The 25,936-nt window shown below is 43.3% G+C and overlaps 1 protein-coding gene across 1 annotated transcript; it reads left to right on the top strand.

Annotated features, from left to right (window-relative positions):
* The first annotated feature begins 21,169 nt into the window (after window positions 1-21,169).
* MAS1 (MAS1 proto-oncogene, G protein-coupled receptor) lies at window positions 21,170-22,447 on the top strand. Its single transcript, XM_059843372.1, has one exon. It carries the CDS (start codon window positions 21,201-21,203, stop codon window positions 22,188-22,190), a length of 990 nt encoding a protein of 329 aa, XP_059699355.1. The 5' UTR covers window positions 21,170-21,200; the 3' UTR covers window positions 22,191-22,447.
* Window positions 22,448-25,936: the final 3,489 nt, after the last annotated feature.

Genomic DNA, 25,936 nt, shown 5'->3' on the forward strand with positions numbered 1-25,936 from the left:
CCTCTCACCCCTTGAGGAGAAATAGCCCATGGGTCTTCCATTTCCAAGAGACAGACGCACCTCATGTAGCAATGTGGTGTAGAGACTTGATTTTCCTGCTTAGAGCTGGGAGAAGCGACAATTGCTGTAGAACTACTAGATATTCCTAGTATAAATCAGTTAAGTCTACATGCAGAGTAAAAACTTGAAGAGATCAGAGTGAGTGAAGTATGTTCTGATCTTCCAAGGGAAGACTTCACAGAAACAAGTTTCCTTCTCTGATAATCAAGGGTCCCTTGCTGCTTAGAGCCTGTTGAAGGGCTCATTGAGACGTACTGGCAGTCATTTCCAATGAAATGTGTTACCTGGGGGCTAGTCAAACAAATCAGAGCAGAGACATTTGGCCCTGGGAAAAGAGCTGCAAGTTTTTCTGAGCTGCTGTCGATCAAGACACAATCTGAATACATCAATCTGGACATTCCAACCTCAGCCCTCGCTTTTGCTTCAGACTAGAGAATTCTTACTAATTGAACTTGGAAGTATACAAAGTTTTTCAGGTTATACCTGTTCTTGCCTGTCTCCTGCAAGAAGGAGATAATTTAGACAGTAGGAGATAATTTAGATTCTTGTGAGGCCAGTTCACGGTGGTGCAACCTGACTTGTGACTCTGGCCCTGAAGAGATGCATGTCAGAGCTTCTGAGTTGTTCTGAGGGCTGGCAGTTCAGAAAATCAAACCTGTCTCTCCCTTAGACAGTGGTAAAACCACAGCAGAGTCCCTAGCAGCAGTTACAGCACACCTGCCTCTTAGTTCTATGAGAAAATTGTACTTCAGCTGCAAGGCTTGAAAGGATAATTCCAACCCTCAATGAAAAAAATGTTAAAATTCAAGTTGTGAAGGTGTATGCTAAAAATATAGCCCTGCAAATGGAACACTGCAGATCAAAACATATTTATTTACAAGAACAATTTGATTTTTGATTCATTGACTTTTTTTGATGTGTTCAAGATTAAATATGTGGGTTTTGATATTACATCTCCATTCCAATGAGAAGGCATGGAAAAGGCAGAACTATCTCTAAATATTCCTCTGTTCTTGCTGCTGCTCATGGCTTCAGTGGTAATAGGCCAGATTCCCACTGGCACTGGAGGACAGGAGAGCAGGATATACCTCTCTGAAAAGATACTTTTTCCATATAGAAGAAAATTTTTTATAGTTCTGTGTTTTCAAATGGTGTGAACCAACTGTTCTTCACAGTATGTTTTCATTCAAAAGACATCATAGTGGAAAACCTTGGAATGGCAAGGTTGCAGATGTCTTGCTGGATGAACGATGTACAACAGCCTGGTGCCAAGTGCCAGCAGTGTGCTCAGCCCCTTGGTGGGAGGTTCCCTCAAGCCAGAACAGCTTTGGCTGTACTGCAGCACCACAGCTGGGTCAGAACTTTGTGTGCTGATGAAGAGACTGACAGAGTTTCCATATGCCTTAGACATGGGAAAACCCTGCTGTGCAACTGCTCTGTTAACACATTTTTGTGGTGTTCTTTTATATGCAGCAGCAAATCTGACTTTTATTTTCTGGTTTTTATTTCCCTTTTTCCCATGGCTTTTCCCAACATCCCCTCTCCGCTGGTTGCTGTAGTCCCAGCACTGGAGAACCCCCCAGGAAGGCTGAGTGGAAGGGCAGTGCATGAAATGCCATGGGTGTGTTTCTTTCAACAACCCTTATGCTTGAGGAAAAGGGGCTGATTGTACCCAGTCGGACACAAGGCACCCTTGGAAGGGGAATGTTGCAGCAGCCCAGTGCCATCTGAAGGGCTTCTCTGAAAAGGCCATACAGAGCAGTGCTGGGGAGAGCCCAGACCTCTAATGCCTTGGTCTGCTGGAGGTGTGGCACGGCTGACACTGTGCTGGCTGTCCTGCAGAGCTGTCACCACATCCCCAGGAACGCTGGTGGAGAGTGACCCCTGTGTTAGTGCTGTGTTACAAGAGCTGTGGCTGAGCAGTGGGGAGGGAAGCAGGGCCTGTCCTCCCAGAGACAGGTGGAGCTCATGGCGCAGAAGGTGGCCAAGGATTGCTGTGGTGCACGGACTGGAAGGAGAGTGTTTGTTTGTGGGCAGAAGCCATGAAAAGATTTTTTCCAGAGGCCCCCGAGGAGCTGTGAATTTTTTGCAAGGCAGGAGACCATGAAAAGTGGAGGAGTTGTACTAGTGAGGATGCATGCAGGATGAGGGAGAGTTTATGCCCAATGTCTCACTTCATGCTTTCTCTTGCTGCAGAAACTACCTTGTTCAGTCTTGGGGTTTTAACAAGTTTTAACAAAACCAGTGCTTAAGTGTTATGGGAGTGCCTTTGGGCTTCCCTTCTGGGAAGGATCTTGGCACAGTCCCCTCTCTGAGGGGTACCTGGGCTGGGGTTGCTCCCTTTTAACCACAGACACAGTATGCAGAAACGCTCCCACCTGGCATTTAGACCCCTGCCCTGCCCCTTGGCCAGGGGAATGAGACTCATATCCTCAGAGAAAGTGGATTCCAATCCCATCAGCATCCTAACAAGCAGGTGAGTAGTTGAATCCTCTTGGACTTTCTTCCCAGCCAAATGAGCATATAAATAGACAGATGTTTCACAAATGTAAGATGGAGATGGGACTCCTGCACCACTTCCTCCCCATGCAGGACAGCTAAAGACCCCCTCCAGACTCAGAAGAGATTGGCACTCATTCTCCTGTTTCTTGAGATGGCTCTGTTAATCCATTGTCCTTCTGTGGTCATGCTTTAAAAGAAGATGGCAGCAGCGTGTTGGCAAAGAGCCTCATGTCATTAATGTAACTTAGGCTGGCTTTTAAAATATCTGTGGGATGGAAATCTGTGAAAGGTAATAGCCACTATGCAGGGGAGACACATGATGCCCTGGCAGAAACACATCCAGTTAAAAAGGAAAATAAAAAAGAGTGCTATTTAAAACTTAAAGACAGCTTATTAAACAAGGTGCACACAAATTAAAGAAATCCTCAAGTACTTTTAAGTTTGGACCTGATCCACCGATGAACACTCCTGGAGTTTACCTGGGTTTATAAGCAGTGGAAGAGTAATCTGCAATCCTCATTTTGAATTTTGAAGTAATACAAACTGTTTTACTGGCCCATAAAACTTGTCACTAGTATTTGGACAGATCTATAACATGTTCTGACCTTGCTTGAAAAGGTGCTGTTAGAAATTCCTGCTTTGCCTCCAGCTTTTGGTTAACAGAGGTACAGCTGTCTTAATTTCTCACCACTTAACAAGATGCTTGCTTACAAGTGCAGCCAGCCTAACCAAAACAGGCAGTCATTCACTCACTCTGGAACTCATCTTCCTGTGCATGAAACTGCACTACTGACTTTGCCATTCCTACATAAGTGTGAGGATTTGCTAACCCACAGGCTCCCACAGCTGCCTGCAGTGCTCAAAATTTGCCCCCTCCCCTGGGATGCAGGACAGAGGCAGCTTGATGTAATTGTTCCACAGGGCCACTGGGTCATGGGAAGCAGTGCCACAGGAGACATGCTGAGCTCCTGGTCCTCCCTTGGGGTCCTTCAGCCTCCAGAAGCTGGGCAGTCTCCAGGGGATGGACTGGGTCTGGCTGCCCAGTGCGGGGTGTCTGGGGGCTCTCTGCAGCCAGAGGCACCCCTGTGAGGGGGGATGCTCTTGCTCCATGACTTGCATTGATAAATGTCCTAAATGTACCATAACACGAGAGTACTGCACGGTGATGGGGGAACAGAACTGCAACCAGAGCTCTTCCCAATTCCACAGACACCTGTCACCATCTTTAGACTCCCAAGTACTTGCACAATCTGGCTGGCACCTCTGATTCTACATCTGCTCCCTACTGAACTTTCCTTCCTTTACTTGCATGCTTCCAGCAGTGTCACTGCAGAAGGAGGCACCTGGAGGAACAAATAGTGCCTGTCAGTGGCTGCTGGCTCATGGAGGGCTCAAATCGAGCGGAGGCAGGGCTGTGGCTTCACAAAGCACTGCCCCATCCCTTGCTGCCGGCAGCTCCTGAGGAAGATATGCTTGCCTGTCAGCTATTTCTATGAATATTTGTGCTAGAAAAGTGCCATGAGCTCCTGGCACACATGCCAGGATTGCTGCTAGGGCAGGAGGACCCTGACCCTGAGACTGGCTCAGCTGGTCAGAGCATGGTACTGATAACACAGAGCTTGTGGGTTTAGTCCCTGTACAGGATACTTGCTTGAGAGTGGACTCGATGATCCTTGTGGGTTCCTTCCAACTCAGAACATTCTGTGAATCTGTGAACCCTGGTTGCCCCTTCTTGCAGCTTTTGGCCCTCACCACATCCCTGGAGCAGCAAGCACAGGAGAGAGATGGGCTTTGCTCCTCAGCAAGGAAGAGGGACTGGGAGAAAAAGTTGGATTTGGAGAGAACGGGCAGGAATAGATGACTGGGAGGTGGAGGTGATATGAAAGGCTTTGCTAATGATGATCTGCAGGGAGAAAACAGTCTTTAGCTGGAGATTTGGGCACTTCAGCTGCACATGAGTTTCTCCTCACTGAAGGTTACCACTTCTCTCAGAGTTTTGAAATTTGACCCTCTAATCTGCCACATTCACCACAAATCCCACCAGAGATGGGCAAGAGGGCTGGAGCAATGGATGTGGATGTGTGGACCTGCCAACCTACAGGAAGGGTCAGTGTATCTTTCCTGCTACTCTCCTCCTGCAACTCTGAAGTTTGGAAATGAATGCAGCTTCCTCTGTAACTATGGATTTCCCCTGACACTAACACTTTTTCTAGTGTAGGGATGGTGCTGGCTCTGTGTTCACAGGTCTCATTTTCAGGCAGGTGTCCCAGGAAGCTGAATAGATCCAAGGTTGCCCTACTCTGCACACAGCTTGTCACAGGTGCAGGAACCAGCCTGGGCTTGTGCCAGTGCCCTCTGTGCTGGAGCTGGCTTCTCTACCCCTTTTAGTCTGCTCAGCTGGCTTGTTCAGTTGGGGCAGAGCCTGGGAGGAAATTTCCCTTGAATCACTCTGGCAAGGACCCTGTGTGATTTTAATATTCTAGCCAGGGGCAGGGTGCCTATCTGGTAAGGTGGATTAAACATTCCTTCCTTCATTCCTTATTCCTGCAATACCCAAGCATCAGCTTCCTGTTCTGTAGCCACTTGTGCTTCATTTTTTTGAGATGTGAAATGCTGTATCTTGTTTAAGTTTAAAAGATATAGTGGGTTTGGGTGTTTTTCCAAGAAATCCCAAATTCATTGACAAATGGAGTTTTCACCACAAAAACAAACAAACCAAAACAAACAAACAAAACAAACAACAAACAAACAAACAAAACCCAAAAAGAACCCCACCTGGGACTCTTTGAAAACAAAAAAAAAGTAAAGTTTACCTTTTTTCCCCTCAAAAACTTCTTTCCCTTGCCAATGGTAAAATGCTTGCTTTTGTCACACTGCAAATCTGACACCACCACCTGCCACTGGTATCACCTCCCCCTCAAATCCACTTGTGCTGAAGACTGTGACTTTTCTTGGGTAATACCATGTAGCAATTTGCTGTAGTCTTCAAAAATCTGAAAAACTCATCCACCTGCAGAGTGCATCCCTTCAAGAGCGTGTAACTAAACCTCTGGGTTTCCAACCCATCCTGGCTCTGTTTCTGTTCTCACCTTGCTCCCCATGTCCCATGCATGAAGGCTTTCTGCAGGGCTCTCTGAATGGTTTCTCCAATTCTCATCTTCTTTCATGCCCTGACACAGAAGGAAGCCAGGGTTTTGCACTGCTGCTGATGCTGAATGAAGCAGAAATGTACACGAGCCTGAGTGGCAGCAATGGAGGAAGCCTTTGTTTCACAGGGGTTGTGAGTCTGACAGCACAGCAAAGATGAGGAATGTCATGGCACTGACCTCTATGGCAAGGTCAAGCCTTATTTGGAGGCCACTTTTAGACCGTGATGAACAAGATCAAACTGGAAAGAACTATGAGTAAGTTAAAAATGAGGTAATTAATAACTGAAGATAATGATTGCATTGTTGCTCCCAGAGCCCTTAGCAAACAGTTCAAGAGACCTTCATTTCCTGAAATCCTCCATCCCACTGAAACCGAAGTGATGAAAGATGCTTCTTCTCTTTTGATAAAGAGCCAGGAAACATAACCATGTTGGCAAATACCTGAATTACAATGTGCTTCATCACCTACTAGGTACTTAACGTAGAAACCAATCTGATAAAATCATAACTACCTTCAAAGAAAAAAATCAACATCTGGATAAGGTCTTGTTTATGTAACAGTTTGTGATTTTTTTAGAGAACATAAAGTTATTGATCAGTGATCTGTGTCTCTCTGTGTTAAAATGGTAATTAATGCACTGTGCTAATAGATAAATATATAAAAGAATGTAAAGATAACTCACAGTATCACTCAATCTTTTGCCTTTTGCTATCTGGCATAGTTTGCTCATATTTACATAGACTTAGAAAAGCACAAAGTACCAAGCATCTTTTACCCCATTTATGGTAGTATCAGCTGATAATGTTCAAAGTTAGGTGGGAATAGGTCCTACATTTTCCACAAGTTATGAACTTTGTTGTAATTAGCCTCCAAGGACTCAACTGGGGGTGCAGCACTGATCTCTCCAGCTCTGGGGGGCTGATTTCAGTTGGTTCTCTATATCTGTCAGAAAAGGGGAGAGCTTGGTTGTGTCCTGGTCTTGTGCTCCCTGAGGCTGTGTCTCAATGCAAGGAGACTCGGCCTCAATGCCTCTGTGGTGAGGAAGGGCTGAGCACTCAGCTTTGTCACTGTGACCTTCTCCAGTGTGTCCCGGGTCATCTCCTGTCAACAAAGGCGAGCACCTTATCAGTCTGCTTTTGGAGACTGATATTATATTCTCTAAAAATGCCCTAGCAGCAAATGTGCAAGGGCATTTTTAGAGAATATAAGTAAGAATAAAACCCTACCACTGCTCTTTAAAATGAGACTATAAAAAATCATTATGGAATTTGGAATGAAATCTTTATTTTGGAGCATTTGATCACTGTGTTTTGAATGAAATGGCAGAAACATTTTAGGCTGTTAAAATACTTATTTGTGTACTCTATTTATTAAAAAAGACGCAGAAAAAATTTGACTACTAGGTAGCACTGATTTAAAACAATGAGTCAACCAGTATTATAATTCAAATTATTTATCTTCTCTCATAAGCAAAGTGGCTCAGAGGCATTTGCTAAGACTCTTGCATTAAGCTCATGGCACCCATACCTCCCATCCCCACATCCTTCTTTCTGGGGCTGAATGTGAGCCTTGTGGCAGCTTCATGTGTTTTTTGTTTCCTGTGAGGGAGGAACTGTGGGCACAAGGGTGTATTCTTGCTATTACAGTTGTTGGAGGCTGCTCTGGTCCCCAGGGACTTGCAGGAGACAACCACCTTTTTTCTCACACAACTCTTGCTTACCAGACCTGAAAAGTGAAGCAAATGGGATGCTGAAGGCTCCACTGGTTGTACAGGAATGGAAAGTCACAGACATACTCATGAACTAGATTAAAGCCGAACAAGCAGATTTATTAGTACCACTCCTGCACAAAAAGTGCTTGAATCCAGAATCCCCAAGGGCAGAAGAGATGCAAAAGAGAATATGCTGACTTTTTTTTTTTTTTTTTTTTTTACTACACTGAAGTAAGATCATTAATGTGCTCAAGAAGGAATGCAGGACTAGAAGGGAGCTCTTTGCAAAGCTGGATTTCTTGTTAGTGCAATTTTAAAAACCCCCAAAATCCCGTCTTTAAGCTGATCACATTCTTTCCTGAAAGTATTCAGGATTTTCTGCCTCTTCATATTCCAGGCTTATTCCAAAAGCCATAGTCCTCTGGCACCAGATCAGTTTCCAGCCCAGTTTCACTGTCATTCTAGAGGTGATACACTCTTGTCATCCAGGCCAAGTCACTCTGACACTTCTAGATAATGCCAAACAGAAGTAATCATATCATTTCCTAATTGGAGGAAAAGAGTGTGCTTCACAGGCAGTTGATCTCAGTTTTTCACAACAAAAAGTGTAAGTCAACATTCAAACAAGTGTCAGGCTGGGTCCTGCTCTCAGTTAAGCCAAGGGATGAGCTTTGCTGGAGGTTTCAGTGGGAGCTGCTATAGTAATTAAAATGTTTAAGATATGTGTTAGGCATAATTATTGTTATCTTAGAAACACTAGCACACTACTTTTTGCAGATACTGGGTACTTGTGCATTTGAAGAACTGCAGACATTCTGTGGCAGCTTCCATGCTCATGGTGAGGGGATCCCCAGCTAGTCCAGCTCCTGACTCCTTTGCCAAGTGTGTTAGTGGTGTTCCAAGTCTGTAGATGATCCATGAGGGAGGAAAGTGAAAGATAAAGCTGAGGCAGGTCACCACATGCACTTGGACAAGCTCTGGGGCTGATGTTGTAACTGGAGGGATAGCATAATTCCTCCCAAAATGGATTTTCTTCAATGCTCAGTGTATCTAAAGGGTTAAGGTGACAGAGAAGGTTTTCTTTTCTGCCTAAATTAGGAAAGAGAAGAAACTCCTGAAATTCCATGTTTTGTGTGTATGTCTGTGTCCTGGAAGACCTCTACCACATAAAGATTTTACATAAACAATTGGACAAATAAATTTTCTCCCTGAGGTAGAAGGAGCCCATTGTAAGAGGAGGTAAAGGCAGCCCCCTGGAGCCAGTGGGTGAATTTGAAATGAGCATGTAGACAGAGAAGAACTTTAATCGCTGGTGGTGTGACAGGAGAAGGGTCTGAAGCAGGTTAGGATCAGACTAGTGGCTTGCTGAGTAGAAATGCAGAGAAGATGTGGCGGGGAAATACTGAAGATGCCTGCACTCTCCACACTCTCCATATTGGTTTTTCTCATGATTTGATGGCTCTGTCTGCACTGAAGGTAAGGAAAAAGTCCCATGCCTCTTTGCCTCAGAGTTTTTTTCCTTTATATCATTCTTCTTTCCATTTTCCTAGTCTCTCAAAGTCCAGTCTGGCACTTCAGGCTTTCAAAAAAAGAAAGTGAAGGGGGAGCTGCAGAAGTGATGAGAGAAAGGACAGAGCAGGAAAAAAAAACCCATAAAGAAGGAAGAGGGAAATAGAAACACCCAAAGCTGTGGACATGGGAGTAATATGGTGGACAAAGGAGGCAGAAGAGTAATTTCAGTACTGCTTATTTTGTTCCTCCTGCTTGGTCCAATTCAACACAGGGCTGAAAGTTTGCAGCCAATGGAAGGGCAGAAATACTGTTTTAAGGTCGGTTTGTTTTCAAATCAGCTGTCAAACAGTTGATTCAGCAGCCCAGGCCTTTGCCTAGCCCCAGGAAGACATCTCTGGCTTCTACAGCCATCAGATTGTGCAGCTATCCAAGAGCAGAAAAGACGAGGGCAGACACCCAAAAAAGAAATACTTCCCCTCCTTTCCCCAGAAGTGTTTCCAAATCCTCATCTGAGCTTGGCTTTGATATATGAGAAAGAAATGACTCTAGAAGAGAGGGGCCACCAGTGCCTATTCCGGAGAATTCTGACTCTTAGGCAATACTTCTGTGGAAAGAAAGGCTTTGAAGAGCACAAACACATAATTTGCCTTGTGGTGCTACAACAGGCACGTCCGAGAGCGATACCAGGGGGTGATGTGCCTGTGGTATATTGGTGTATTTGAGATGTGTGAGGAACAAGAGAGAATATGAGTATTGCCAGTCACAGATCGTGCCAGCTACTGCAGTGGGGAAGTGTTCTTGGCTGTGAATTAGGGCAGAGACTGTATCTCCTCTTGCATTGACCTAAAGCCTGTTCTTGGAAACCAGAAGGGATAATTACACCTAATCAGTCACATGTTTCCCACCAGGGGAGTCTGTTTCACCACTGACACAAGGAGAAAGATGAATGCTTGAAAAGCCTGGCCTTGTTTTGCCTGGCACAATGTTCCTTCAGGAATCACGCACCTACAGTTTAATGATCATCCCGAGAAAGATTTACATTTGCAATTATGGAACAGGCAGCACCACCCCTCAGATGTTTCTTCCCAGCTGATGAAAATGTGAAGACTGAAGAATTTAAGCCTTCTTTGAATAAAGTGCCTGAACACAACCTAGAATTAAGGTGGCATTTAAGACATGTTCTCATACCATCCTGACTTGAGCTTGCCCTTCAGAAGAGTTTGTGGTTTATATACCATACAAAGCCTTTGTATTTAGAGCCTGCACCCTGAGCCCATCCTGAAGTGCAGATAGCCACTTGCTTAAGTAGCTGACAGGTTGCAAGAAACCCTTGTAAAACTAGTTAGCTGGGATCAGGCAGCACCTGGGGCTCATTCCCTGGTTTGGGGCTTTTTTATTCTGTAGTGTAGTTTAGCTCTGCCAAAACAGAATTAGTAGATGCCCACTGAGACTATCACAGGTGATAGCAACAAAAACCACCCCATGTTTACAGATTCTGGCCAGCATCTATGAATATTGCCTCCCCTGTCCCAGCAGAGTCATCAAACCAACAGCCATGGTGCAGGAGACACTGACTCCAGTGACTCATCTGCCATGTCAGGGGTGAGCCCCACTGCCGTGCCATCCCACCGTGGTGCTGCAGGAGACTCTGCTTCAGGACTCTGTCATGGAGTTACCTCCCAGCTCTGAATGCTGGCACTCCATCTCTGTCAAAAGACAGCTCTGATTTTGGTCTTCAGCCATCACAATGTCTCCAAAACTTTGGAGTGAAAAAAAGAGATACAGATTATCAGGTTATTTTACAAATCTCTTAATCTACTTTTTTCCTCTGACTCATATGGCTTCTACACAACCAGCTGTATTCTAGTCTCTTGCTGATTCTTCCTTCTCCCATCTCTGTCCCTCAAAAAAATACCCCAATGCCAGAAACCAAGCCTTTCTTCACCTGGGAGAGTACTAAGTTTAATTTTTGCAAGATATGTGTATAAATATTATGTATATTATATGCTTCACAGTCATGTGGGTGATTGGTACACTCGGCCTGATGAGGAGCAGCTCTATAGCTCTGTGACTGACACCCCTCTGTCTCCTTCCATTGACCCATAATTGGAGGAGGACTAGAAAATAGCTTTGCTAAGGATATGTCTCAGATTAGAGTCTGATCTCTTTGTACCACAGCAGAGCAATCCACATAACAACGTGGTTGCAGAAAACTTATTAAGTGTATTTAAGTGTGCCCTGAGTCATGCTTGTAAACTCTGCTCGTCCACCTCCCTGAAAACGTGGATTCGTCAGTGGGAATGTGGGCGCACGAAAACCACAACAAGGCATTAAAAGATTAGGCCAGGATCAGAGAGAGAGAGGAAAAAAAGATAATGAGAAAGAGAAACAGGACAGATGATACAGAGCCACCAGCCTTCAGTCTTTTGCATGTAGGTGCCTTGTGAGCAGTGAAAGTGCAAAGTGCTTTGTTGCCAGGGCTACGTCCCGTGGGACTGTGTTGGCTTGGGGGTATAGGTGATATTTTCATCCCTGACAAAGGGGAGGAATGATGAGGAGGACTCCATCTTATCAGAAGGCAAATTAATTACTTTATTATACTATATTATTCTATACTATGTTACATTGTATTACATTACATCTAAACTGAATCTGCCGAGCACTGAACTGCACTCTGCTGCCCAGCATCTCGTGATTGTCAGTCGACAGTCCCAACACACACACATGGATTCAATTGGCCAGTGAATCAAAACACTCACACCAGAATCCAATTACCAATTCCCTTCAGATAAACAATCTTCAATGATGCATTCTGCTTGTGAGCAAACACAGGCTCAGTAAATGACATAAAAATTGTTTTTTCTTTCTCTGAGGTTCAGAGAATGTGAAACCCAGAAATATTCTTGGGAAGAATTGTGCCTTGCTTTTCTCTGTGAAGAGAAATGTGGTGACATGGGGGCTGGTAGTAACCTGAACATTTCTGCTCTGCACAGTTGTATCAGGCCCACCCCATCCCACCGTGGGTGCACAAGCAGACACAACTGCCCACCTGGGACATGCCCTGGAGCCCTACCTGCATCTGCCTCCACTGTGATCAGCAACACTTATTGCATGGCCAAGAGCCACACAGAGATGATGGTGTGCTGCTCGTAGGGCAAAGAAAATCATGGGCCCTTGCCATCAAAAGATAAAGACAAAGTATGACCAGGAATGAAAAATGTAGTCCTGGGAAATGTGTTCAGTGGGAAATAGAGACAGCAGTAGTCCCTGGAACACCTAAATTCAAGGAAAATATTTTCTATTAAATAAAGACCAAAACCTTAATTGACTTTGAACATATTTTCATTGTTGGAAGTCCCTGTAAAGGAGAGGGAGAAAGCAGTAGTGTCTTTAACCCCTCCAGCTCAGAGGAAGAAGGAAACTTATGTTTTGATTCTGGAAGAAGAGGTGGAATGCCTAAAACCACAGAATTTCAGGTTCTTTATCTCCAGCTGCAATTCAGTTTGTTGTTGTACACTACACAGCTTATGGAGTGGACAGCTTATCTCAACTCTGCAGGGCAAATGCTTTGTTACCAAATCAAACTAGGAATGGAAGAGGACAAGTCAACGCTGTTTCTGAAAGCAAACTGATGTCACAGCCTATATAGGTGTTTATGCTGGAACTTTGGCAAGACGTACCACTACATCACTGTAGGAGACAGAAATCCTGAACTTGGAAGTCCTCAAGAGCAGCCTTTTTTCATGTGCAGGGCCTGAATTATGACCTGGTTTAATGACATGGATTTCCATGTGATGACTACCACAGCTTAGCATCTAGTCCCATTTCTGTTGAAGGTATAAAGGTGAAAGTTGAAAAAGGTAGAAATATATAAATAAAAAGCCAAGACCCCTTGTTTTTCCTGTAAGAGAATCAAACTAATTTATTATTGTTCTTGTGAGGTTGAAGCAGAGAGTAAATTCCTTGTATTTTTAGTATTTATATTACTGTGTTAGATAAGTGTCTCATAGATTTGAAGTTGGCCTCCCAGTTCTCCCATGCTACTCCCATTTTGCAGAGGAGGAATTCTGATGATATTGAGGCAGTCTGAAACAGAGTAATCCCAGGCCTCATGATTTTTACTCTCATTGCCCTGTACTCTTGCTTCACTTTAACTTTTTCATTTTCCCGAAAATATAATAGCCTTTTTTATATTTTAGGACTCTAGATCCACTCCATGTATATTTTGATAGAAGAGACAGTTCAGTGTTTTCATTCAGTGACCTTCTGACTTCATGCAGTAAACCCACAGCATGAGCTTGTTTTGCACTTGTGTTCAAGATACATCACCTCGAAAAATAAAAATTATCTCAGAGTCTATGTTTTGTCTTTGGAAAGAGACGAGTATTAGAAGCAATTTAGAAATAATAGAAGAACTTTACTCAAAGCAAAATGTTTAGCTACTTGAGAGTCTTCATTTAAAAATTCAGCATTTATTTGGGAAAAATCCTAAAGCAGGAGGAAATATTTTTCTTCTGCAATGATATTTTGATGCACTGTGCTCTGGTTCTTCTCTATTAGTCATGCTCCCAGCTGGAGACCAAGAGAAAAGAGGATTGTAATACAAAGTCATATTCCACGGTGCACTGTGGGAGGTTCTATTCAAAAAGGAGAAATGAGACATGAGAAAATTGGGCTACAGTTTCCCTGCAAAACCACAATGTGATATACACACACCCATCACAATTCTGAAATTTTGATTTTTTTAAATACTGAATTAATTCATGGACCTTTAGACCACTTTCACAGTTCTGATGGAAATCCTTCTTTAAACCCCACCAACACATAGTAATACACACCTCATTCAGGCATGTCATTATAAAGCTCTCGTTGTTTACTGCTTATTATCTAACTACAGCCATGCACAGTAGTTCCATTTTCAGCATGTCATTAGATGACTTGCAAAGATGTTGCCCTAAGGAGTCACAGATCTATCCTGGCTGATTCCAAAGAGTATCCAGAAAGGGCTGTTAACAATTCCTGTGTCATTTACATCTTTTTTTTTTTTTTAACTCCCGGTACCTCCATACACCAGTTATCATCCTTTTAAACAATTTTCCAGTACAAGGGATCCTCAGCAGTATAGCTATTTCTCTTGTGCAGAGAACAGGGAGACAGGTGAGCCATCAGACTTCAGGTGAAAAATCCTGAGTGTTCAGCGAACTGACCACAAGAGACACAGGTTTCACACTACCATGCATGAAGCATCTTACTTAACCACCTACTCCTGCAGTACAGAGGACTAATAAAGAATAATGGCTAATTTCTCTGATAGGTTGGAAATGCATGCAAATGATAAATATGTGATACAGATTAAAAGTAAAAGACAAAAGACAGATTAGTACATTCAAGATTAAAGATTATTTCAGGGCAGTCTTTCTTATGAGGGCAGGCACTTGACGGACATAACTCAGTCTGACAGGCAACACTTTTTCAAGAAGAATTTGGATATATGTTGCTGGGAACATCCAACAACATGGGTTGAAAGAGAGCACCACAATATCAGACCCTTCTTTCATTAACTTGATCAATAATACAAAATGTCTTACTCTATGTGCACTACTGGCTAATCAGCATTCAGAGCTTTCCTTCCAGCATTTTATCATGGGAAGCTCTGACTCATCTCTATCATGCCTCAGTCACATTTTGTAACTATAACTTCTGCTTTGCCCAGCTAAAGCTAGAGTGGTTTAAACCGCCTATACCAATCATGCGCAAGAGGTTATTGCTGCCATTCCTACCCTATTGTCTCCCCAGTGGTTTCCTGTATTGTTTTGCATTTACAAAATGAAAATGTAGAGAGAAAACGCTGTTTCCTGTATTGTCTTACACTGCATAGCAGTGGTGGCCCTCACGCTTGGCTGCTGTTGGGGCTGCCAGCAGACGGCTGCTGTGTATCTTCTCTTTTGGTGTGTGATGACCCTGGGTTTGGTGCAAGCATTGGTGTCATCAGTGACCAGAACAAGGCAGAAATAAGTCTGAGAACAATTTTAGCAAAGGTAGATTTCCACTGGGGACAGACTCCACTGTCTTCAAGGTAAGAACAAGCACCTGCTATTCACATTACGGCTGAAGGTAGGTCTGCAGACAGCTGAGGAGCCTCTGAAACCCAAGGATACAGGGGATGAAGATGGGCATTAGGAAACCTTGTTATTTTGTATTCGTTTTTTCCCAGCTCACAGCAACACCAAGAGCTCCTCACTTGCCAATGATACTCTCTCTGGTTTGGGAAACTCCCTGCAATTTACTCTGGCTGCTTTCTCACCAGCTGGGATGTGACACAGAGGTATGAGGTATGCACAGAGGTATGAGCTCAGATCCAGAATACCACGTGTGCCGCCACCCAGGTGGGTGAACATGGACATCTGCTATTGTGTGAATAGGTCTGTACAGCTTCCATAGCCAAACTGGCCAATTTCCCCTCTGGTTGTGGGGACTGGAGCCAGATGTGTCCCCCCCAAAATTCAGCAGTCACATTGGTGAGCAGCACACACCCTGCCCTGAGGCTGCCGAGCTGGAGCTCCGCTCCGGCTGCTGCTGGCATCACCCCTGAGTGCTGAGCCCTGGCTTGCCACCCAGAGCTGTGCAGGTCAGAAAAAAGAAGGTGTGGCTCAAGTCGGGAGCAGGAACATCTCCAAATCCTCCCTTGCTCACAAAATAGTCAGTCCATAAAGTTAACACGTAAACAAGTCCTCTAACCTTCCAGCCTGGGCAACACCACCAGAGTAATGGGCCAGACACCTCACTTTGCTTCCAGAGATCTGCACACCAGCTTGGGGCTCGCCTGGCCCTACCTTTTTTCTGCTATTAGTTACCCTTTTCTCATCAGCATTTTCAGAGCAGAACCTAAAATTCATGAATCATTCAAAAATATCTCTGACAAGGAACAGACAAGTAATCTGAAAACAGCCTTGCCAAACTATTTTAGGAGCCTGTATGGTCCCAACACCAACTAAAACCCGCCCCATCTCTCACTATATGCTTTATTCTTTCTTCATGTAATGTTCTTCCCTTTTTCCCACAGTACACTTGGCTTTCAGGCCCTAAATCCACTTTCATAAACATAATGGGGTGGGTCTTAACCACCCACAAAATAATACGATTAATTCACCTCAACCAACTTTAGCTGTCAAAATTTCTCCGTAGGATTAGAGGATTAAGCAGGAATGCTTGATTCAGAGCCTGCTATTCCATACCGTTCTCATGAAAACACAATCCTGTTATTGCCACTAATAGGATTTTACAATTGGCTTTACAGCAACTGAGCAGCCACCAAGAAGTCTTCAGCCTTACACCAATTCCAGACTAAGTCATCTTTGTCTTATGTTTTCTTGTATTTTAACACCTACCATAACCTTACTTTTAGCTGTTAACAGATGACCTGTGTGGGCTTCAAAGCTTGCTGGTGACATATATTTTCACCTTGTTTTGCAGAAAGCAGCACTAAAGCCAGCTTTCACACCTGTTGCCTATAAAACACAATCTTTCAGTTACCAACCTTTAGGGAACTGGTATATTCTAGGATCATGACTGGTATGAGTAGGATAAAAGATGTCCAGCAAGTTCTGTGGTGAGTTTTGGGTTGGGATAACCTTAATTCTTAAGTTTACCCCACACCTAACTCCTACTTTAATGACACTCTCACATCACCTTCTGAGGAGTATCCATAAGTCATCATGGCTCTTCCAGACCCTGTGAGACTTAAGGGGTCGTAAAACTCTTAGGATCCACGCATTTTGTAGGGTCACAGAATGGTTTGTGTTGGAAGGGACCCTAAAGATCATCTAGCTCCCACCTCCCTCCCATGACGGGGGACACTTTCCAGTAGACCAGATTGCTCAGAGCCCTGGCCAACCTAGTCTGGAACACTTCCAGGCATGGGGCATCCACAGCTTCTCTGGGAAGCTCATTCCAGTGCCTCACCACCCTCACAGTAAAGAATGTTTTCCTAATACGGGATCTAAATATCTCTTTCAGTTCAAAGCCATTTCCCTTTGTCCTGTCACCACATGCCCTTGTAGAAAGTCCCTCTCCAGCTTGTTCTCAGTGTGTCCCATAGTCCTCTGTTTGCACCTTAAGGCCTCCTGTTTAGTTTTTGGCCCTCTTACAATCCCTGTTTCTCAGTGTGCCCTTCAGCTCTTTGTTAGTGGTTTGCAACCAGATCTTCAGTCCTACTGTGAAACCTAAGCCCAACTCCTACCCTTTGTTAGAGCTGAATAATTAAGGAATTAATTTCAGCTGGAAAGTGGAAATGACTGAATGACCATCAGGAAAAAACTGCACTTCCTGAAAGTGGCACAAAGCTCATCCCTGAGGGGTTTTGGTTATGGCTCATGTAAGTATAAAATGGGAGACCTGACTCCTGGGTACACAGAGGCTTTTTTTATACACTGGCATCTCTACCAACCTATACCAACATAAACCCCTCTAATCTGGTTTATAAATCCTAGGTTGTTGGGTTGTGTTTAATGAACTAATTGAAGTTCTGTACAGGTTGCCTTCTGTTTCCAGGAAGTGGAGATGGAAGAATATGAAATTATTCAAAGACTCTAAGAAAAATGATACAAGGTAACACTACTAGCTCCCTACATACAGGATACTTGCAAGTGTTAGTCCATTCAGTTTACATCCACTGCAAAGCTGCTCTGTCCCACCAAGTTAGGGTCAGAGAGAAAGGTTTTAGGATAAATTATCATTCATGTGCCATCTTGCTGTATATTCAGTTTAGATCAAAATTACAAGAATTTCCATACTGCCCATCATGTCTTTACTGTCAGTACTAATTTCTGGTCCCAAGATCAGTTCAAGTCCTACATTGTGCTATTGTAGCCCCTTGTTCATATCTGAATAATTAAACTGATTCAGAAATAGCTGCTCCAACTCTTGGCAGCATCTGATATAAAGACTGCTATTCAACCTTCCTCTTACTCCCAAACTCACCAAGGATAAGGTGAGTTTGACCCATTCCCCTCAAGACCAGGTTTCACTCTGGTGCCCTGGCCATGTGGATGGTGACTGGGATGCTAGAGGGATCGGTCATGAGGGAGATGCTGTGTGCCTGAGGGAGATCTCACAAATCCACTGCCTCTGGGAGACTGGGAAGCCAGGGCATTTCCAACTTTGGCCTGCAGTGGGCTGCAAACATGAGTACCTGGTCAATCTTGACACGTTAACATATTCCTGCAATGACTCTCTCATTACTTGTATGCATATTTCCTTTTTGGGGAAAGGAGCAGGTTTTTTCCTTTTTCAGATGTAGCTTGAAATTTTTGGTCCCATAGGTGTTGAATGTAAGGTAGGTTACAACTTAAGCCAACAAAAAACAGTTAGAAGTTGTTTTATTTCACTCTGTTCCCTTCCTAACTTTATTCTGACCCTCCCTCTGGGGTCATTTATTTCTCACATTAGTTAGTTGCTCTTCCCATTTGGGGATTTGGTAGTTTTAGTGAAACATTTAAAGGAGAAGACCAAGCAAACTCTCTCCTTATTTGGCTAAGAATGTTTGTTCTGCTAATATCTGAATGTAAAAACAACCTAATACTTGGGGCAAAAGCAGGGGATGTCCTCAGGAGACTTTTCAAGCTCCTAGTTTTGTTTGAACTTTTCAGGGGACACTGTTTAAATCTCATAAAAAGATTTTTTTTTTTTAATGGTTGGTGTTTGGTTGGGGTTTTTTGGGTTTCTTTAGAATAATCTCAAGATATAGATTTTACCTAGAAGAATGGATGTATGAGACTAACACAAGGATGGACTATTTTCTTTGCTCTGTGACCCTTTCCCTTTCCCTTTCCCTTTCCCTTTCCCTTTCCCTTTCCCTTTCCCTTTCCTTTTCCATATTTCTTTCTTTTTCCCTTTCTCTTTGTCCTTCTCACTTTCTTGTTTTCTCGTATCAAAAAATATGAAACAAATTTGTGAATTGACTTTTTTTTTTGATGGCATGTGGTGGCACAGTTCTAAATTGAGATTTTTTTTTCTTTGGATCTTAACATCCCCAAATAGATTTTCTACTCCCTTCATGTTTGTTTGTTTAAACTAGGTCTCTTGGTATTGTAGCAGCCCAGGACAACTTTCCATATACTGCCCTTCAGTTCCCACAAGAGTTAAATCCCAGGCTTTCAGCTAGATGAGTTGCCAGCTACTGAGTGATGCCATTTGAAGCTCAGCCTCAGATGATGAGCCTGGGACCCTTTATTTGGCATGCCTCAGACTTTTGGAGCAATGGGAGGACAGCACGCTTCTTTTTGAGTCATGGTCAGACTCACTGTTTGCTCCCCCTCTTACCAAAGGCAAATGGTTGGAGAAGGTGATCCTCAGCTTCTTCAAGGAAGTTCTTCAACAGCCTCAGGGAAATCTGAACAAACCATGGATGTATCTGGAAGAAGAGGAGTCTTTCCATCCTCATCTCTGAATGCTGTCATGTGGGAATGACCTTAGTAAGTCGAGAACTTTTTCTTCTTTGTTTTACTCTCAAGAGAGAAAACTCCTTTCCTACAGTGATACAGATCAAGAACTTGCTTGAAAATTTTCATACTCTGTCACTTTTTCATACTTGAATCTTTTAATTTTCCTTTTCCTTTCTTATTTATTTTAACTCTTGAAGTAGATAGTTTCTCCTCTCCTTTTTTTTGTGTGAACCTTTACTGTACTTCCAGCAGCACACTGTTTGAGCATCTTTCCTCTGCACTTTTTGCAGAGCACTGCTTTTGGGAGGCTTGCCACTCATTCTGGTCACTGCATTTACCTGTTCCATTCACCCTCCCCTACCACATCTCCAGCTATGTTGTTTGTTGCCTTCCACTATCTCAGGTGGTAGCATGGCCAGCATACAGGTGGGATCACCATTAATGTTTTTGCACAGCTTTAAATGCCAGCAAGGCCTGAGGCTTCCAGGTTGTTTAGAGAGCATTGCTCATTGCTCATTCTTAGACTGTGATATCCTTGTCTTAAGAAGCTGTTTAAAAACCAGGAAATGCAAAGCTCATGAGAGAAAAACTATGACTGGGGTGAATGGCTCTCTTTAAATAATCATTGCTCCAGTAAAACTTCTTTACCTTGCATTTGATGTTCTTAACTACTTGACAGTATGGGTAAATTCTTACTATGGCACGTTAATGAAGAAGGTAACTTATCTGGATGAACCCAGTCAGCTAGGTAAGCTTATTGTCAACAGTTAGTCCCTGTTAACATCAGTAAATCCAAAAGTGTCCTGAATGTGACTGTGTATCATCACAGGGCAGCTGGGAAGTTAACAGGAAATGGGGTATGAAATATTTGTATGAAAATCAGCAGAAGCCAATGCTACCAACTCTCTGTTATGAGAGAAAAGGAGGCATACAAAAGGAGACGTTACCCCATAACTCAACAAAACAACAGTTAAACCCATTATAACACTGGCAGGAGACCTGAACAGATTGTGGTGATGATGATGATGAACATGATGTGATGAACAACATCTCCTTGTGATGGGTTAGCTTTATAATGTTTGCAAGATACCTGCAGTCATGTTAAGTGTTCAGAGTGTGTGAACATGTTTAAATTATGTTATGCTGTGATAAATGGCACTTAAAGCAGGTAAGAAATTGTTCTCTCAAAACAGTGCCATTTTGCCTTCCCTCCACTTCTGTACTTGGAGGAAATACAATGCTGAATAACTACAAACCATTTTTACTTATTAAATCCCTTTCTGGAAAACTGATGTTGGTATCAATGTTTTTTTTTAAACCAAAAAACCTATGAGCTAAGTTCACTTGAAATGCATAAGTTTAACTTAAAATTAATGCCATTAACTTCAATAGGAACTGAAGAGACCTCTCTGGGAACAATCTAGGGCTCTAACAAGAGCTACCAATGCCATTTGTCACGACTATGTAATGAAACTGTGCAATGTGATAGGGGCATTGCTTGTCCAAGAGCTCTGTAAGAGAATCTCTTTAGCTGTGGTTTAGCAGGCACAGGCTGAGCTCCTTGGAGAAGGCAGCTAAGGATTTCTGTTAGCGTGATGGGCTTAGTGACCTTTAACATTGTCAAGAGCAGTTCCAACTGGGTTTTAGTATATCAGTATATCAAAGCTGGTGTGCCTTTCTCAAGGCCTTCATGTATGACCAGAAATTGAGGGTCCACAAAACAGAAGGAAAAGGGGGAGGGGAGGAGCACACAATGCTCACAGTATATTTTTATACATATTTACAGAAGGAAGAGCTGTGCTATCCAAACTTGAGCTTTCCCCATGGATGAGTCAAACATAACGTTTCATCCCAGCGAAGGCACAGAGAACATCTCAATGCACAGAAACATTTCTACACAGGAAAGGGTCTGGGAGATATTGACCCCACTTTGGGTAATTATGATCATCTCCTTCCTGGGTTTTTGTGAAAATGGAATTGTCCTCTGGTGCCTCTGCTTCCAGATCAAAAGAAACCCATTCACTGCGTACATCACACACTTGTCCATTGCTGATATCTCCTTACTGCTTTGTACGTTTATTCTGTCAATTGAGTACATTGCTGGTTTTGGATTCGCATATGGTTTTTACTATTATGTAACCACCACACTATCTATTGTCTTCCTTCTTGGCTATAATACTGGTCTCTATCTCCTGACAGCCATCAGTATTGAGAGGTGTCTGTCTATTGTTTACCCCATCTGGTACCGATGCCACCGGTCGCAGCACCAATCGGCAATCGTGTGCGCGATTCTGTGGACTCTGTCTTTTTTCATGACAGTGGCCGAATATTTAACATGCAAAGATGATTCAACCAAGGAACAATTCGACGACAGCAACCATTGCCAAGCACTGCTCATCTTCACATGGATCCTGACTTTCATGATCTTCATTCCTCTAATGATTCTGTCCAGCCTGATCTTGGTTATCAGGATTCGCCGTAACTCCCTGAGACCTCATTCGTCAAAGCTCTACATCATCATTGTGGCCACAGTCATTGTCTTCCTCATCTTTGCCATGCCTATGAGGCTGCTGTATCTTCTGAATTACCACCACTGGTCATCTTTGCTCAGCCAGCAGAACCATGTCACCATTGTTCTCTCCACCGTTAACAGTAGCATCAACCCCCTGGTTTACTTCTTTGTAGGAAGCAGCAAGAAGAAGAGGTTCAAGGAGAGCCTCAAAGTGGTTCTTAGCAGAGCTCTCACTGATGGCTTGCGGCCAAGAAGCCAGGAGGTTGGCATGAGTTTGGATATAGCTGAAACAATTTTCTAAAGCTTAGGGGGGAAACTCTAGGGGCAAATAATTGAATGTGGAATATTTAATAAGCCGCTGCAAAACTAAGAGTATTTTTCATAGAATGTAAAAGGCAAAGGTGAAATGGTATTGTTATCTTTAGTGGTTGAGCAATGGAAAAACATGGACTAGAATAAAGATAACTTTTATTTGTTTTTTTTTTAATTTGTATTTTCCTAATTATTTAAACACATGCTACATCCTGTGACTATACCAATCAAAGATACCACAGTGAAAAATGGATAGGCCAACAGAGAATATAAAAAAAGGACACAGAAATATGTTATAAATAGTGTGACATTTATAAAAGCACCGAGCACCCATAAATGCTATTGAAGTCATCAGGGCCTGTGTGTGTTCGCATTTTTAAAAGTCAAACCCACTAAAGACAGGATTCATGTTACATACTGGAATTTAATTTCAACTGTTTCCAGCTCGTTTAAGTGCGCAAAAGAGCTGCTCCCTGGGGGAAACAGAGGAAGAAATCCACGTATGACAGTAAATCCCCATACATAGCCAAGCACATATGGTGCAGCTTTGATCTAGCAAGACATTTAAGTATATGTTAAATGGCCTAATTCATCTGTTGTTAAACTTCAGAATTTGTTTTCAAAGTATATGTTGCATAATTTCCACTGACACTGAGATGTCATTGGGTCCTTGGATAATTTGGTACTTGACACATCGGAGCATCTGGCAACACAGGGATGTTGCCAACTCACAGAGGGCTTTTCCCCTAATTATGAAGGGTGGGGCGGGCTTATCCCCAAAAATGTCAGCATTCCTGTAGGTTTAGGTATTCAAGGAGTCTATGAGAAAGTCAGTCCCAACATTTGCTGTCCCAGCCACATACTTAGTATTTATCTCCTCTTTGGAGAATATATATCCCCTGTGTGGCCTCCCTGTTTTATAACAATCAGTTTTGGAAAAACAGAAAAAAGAAAGGTGCCTCACACAATGAATGACTGGAACTACACACCAGCCACGCTTTTCCAGCTGCCTGCCTCCCTCTGTTGTATGCCAGGGTACTGGGGCTGGTATTTTGTGGAGTTTAATTCCCAGGGTCACTTGCCCAAGCTGCAGAGTGCAGAGTGCAATAGGAAAGATATGATGGGGCCAGATGAGCTTTATCACACAGAACATGGCAGATTTTGTCAGTCAGAGCACTGTGGCACATTCAAAGAGACACACACTTGCTTCTGGCCCCCATGGAGCTCCAAATTCAGCAGGAACTGAGACCTCCTCCCACCATCAAAAGCAGCATCTTCAGCTTCCCGCCAAGTTTCCATTGGCACACTTAATAGCTAACCGGGGAAAGAAAAATACAGCCCACCCCTCCTTTGTTGAAAGACTGCCAGTCCTGGAATAAGGAAGATTGTAGGTTTAGACAGAGGATTGGATGGGAATTCATGTAGAAAAGAGATCTCAGAAGGATAAATGTTCTTTCTACACTTGCCCTTTCCTCCTTACATTAAAGCATTGCACTGTGTCATTGTAGAAGACTTGGGAGAAGAAAGAGGTTACTCCTACATCTTCCTGCATCCCTAACTCCATCAAAACCTTTATCTATGACAGCCCCTCCCCCTGTCCCAGTTTTTGTCTTTGAAACTCCAGTCCCAGGCTTGTCACCTCTATTGGTTCGGGTGGTAGATGACTGGAGTCTGCTTCTCTCTTAGGACAGAGATCTGCTGTGCTGCTGGAATGACATAGCAGCTGAGCTGCACCCCATTGTTGATAGATCTAGGATAGATCTAGCCCCCACCAAAAAAACCCCAGATCTTCCTTTAAAGCTGTTCCCTACCCTTACCTCAAAACCCTTTATAATAATCACACAGAGAAACAGAGAGGAGGGCAACATTGCAGGAAGCATCTTCAGCACATGCTTCTGCTGTAACCACACATGTAACCCAGTTCTCTGAGTGATTCAGGTGAGGTAAGGCATACGATTTACAGTGCTTAAACACATCCAGATTATTGCAACAGGCTTGGGTTAAGGATCACCATGCATGCAGCCAGGGCAGTAGATCTGAAGAGGCAATAATATGCATCCCCATGCAGCAGGGCAATGGGGATGCTTGTGAGCTGAATAGGTGCTCTAGGACTTTTAGCTTCTTAACCCTTTTTATCTGGCCATGTCTCCAAATATTTCAGATTTTGGACAATGGTCCATAGTTCAGTTCACAGAGCAACAAAAATTAACACTCAGCATGAGATGAACATCCAGAAGAACAAATAAGAATATCTAACGGTTGAAAAATTATTAATATTTCCCAGTGGATAGATAAAAATAACTTAGGGATGTTCTTTCTTCTTTATCATAGCTCCTGGTGACTGCTCTCTGTGCAGACAGGCTGCAATACAAGGGGAACTAATAAGCACATGATTCCATGATTAAAAAAACCCCAAAACCCAAGACATAGAAAATGTGACAGTTTGTTGCACAACAAGGATGTGATTCTCCACCAGCCTGCATCTTTAAAAATTATTTGCAGCTGTGGGAGAGATTGAAATACCACTGCAGATCAGATGGTTTTAGCACTCTTTAGTGGCGCAGAACAGGAAAGGTTGTCTTGTGGGTCAAGTACTATTGATGGAGTTTAGAGATGTGGGTTCAGTTGTAATGCAGTATTGGCATCTAATTTTTCTGTGCCACTCTTTCCTACCTATAAAATGAGAGTTGTATTATTTTGCCTCCAGTGTTGTGCTTTCACATTTGCACTACAGGTGCTTCAGAACAGCAACTATCTCTTGGTTATCTCTTGTAATGTCTGGGGCAATAAGGATGTAATTTTGCTGTACTGCCAAGACAAGGAATTATTCAGGAAAGTAACACCCAGTATAGAGCTTGCTCTGTTAAAATGCTCTTTACCAGGCTTCTGATCAACTTGATACTGATGAATGTTGTGGGCTGTAAAAGTGTGACTAGAAATACAAGGAGAGAAGTCACTTCCCTAGACAGAAGAGGTTTTGCTCTTGTAGCTGCTCCCGGGGTGGAGAGGATGATACGGGGCAGACTGCTGTTTCAGGTCCAAAATGATGTGATGAGTTTATGCAGCAGCTTTCCTCTATAACTCACAGACTGTGAGTTACGGACTTTGTGAACGGTCCTTGTGACAACAAGGGCAGAGAGGTGAGGAACATGGTATTGCCCAGTTTACTTCTAGCCTGGAGCATACCCTGGGAAATCTTCTAAGAGAAGCTGAAATGCTTCCCAGTTGTACTGGTTGCTGCAAACAACAAACCTCCCTTTCTCAGAATGAGAACAATATACAAGTAAACAGGATTCCCTGGGAAAATGCTTCAGGTCACTTTGTGGAGCGAGGGTAAGAGGGACAGTTGCTTTGCAGGGTCCTCCAAAAGCCCTAGATAGATTGTCTGGCTCCCCCCAGAGAGACTCCTTCTCAAGTCCTCCCGCTGTGCCAGGGAGCACTGTCTCAGGGAGAGCACGATCCACACACTGGCTTTTATGAGAGACACTCTCAGATGGAACCAGGTCAAGGGAAAGCAGAAAGTCAGTGTGAGCTTGTGTGTAGCTAACACCATACAATGCTGCCTTGCCATTTGTGTGCCTGCTGCTTCTCTTCCCAACTCCATCAGAAATAATTCATTGAAATCCACTACACAGGGTTTCTAGCTACCCATCCAACTGGAAAGCCAGTTTGCTTTCTATTTGGCTGCCCAGGCACTTGTGTGATGTCTACATGGAATTATTTTATTTTCCATTT

This window comes from Haemorhous mexicanus, chromosome 3, assembly GCF_027477595.1.
Source record: "Haemorhous mexicanus isolate bHaeMex1 chromosome 3, bHaeMex1.pri, whole genome shotgun sequence".
Classification (NCBI taxonomy): domain Eukaryota; kingdom Metazoa; phylum Chordata; class Aves; order Passeriformes; family Fringillidae; genus Haemorhous; species Haemorhous mexicanus.

Coding starts and splice junctions, on each gene's coding strand:
- MAS1 (XM_059843372.1), top strand. CDS start 21,201: ATGGATGAGTCAAACATAACGTTTCATCCCAGCGAAGGCACAGAGAAC.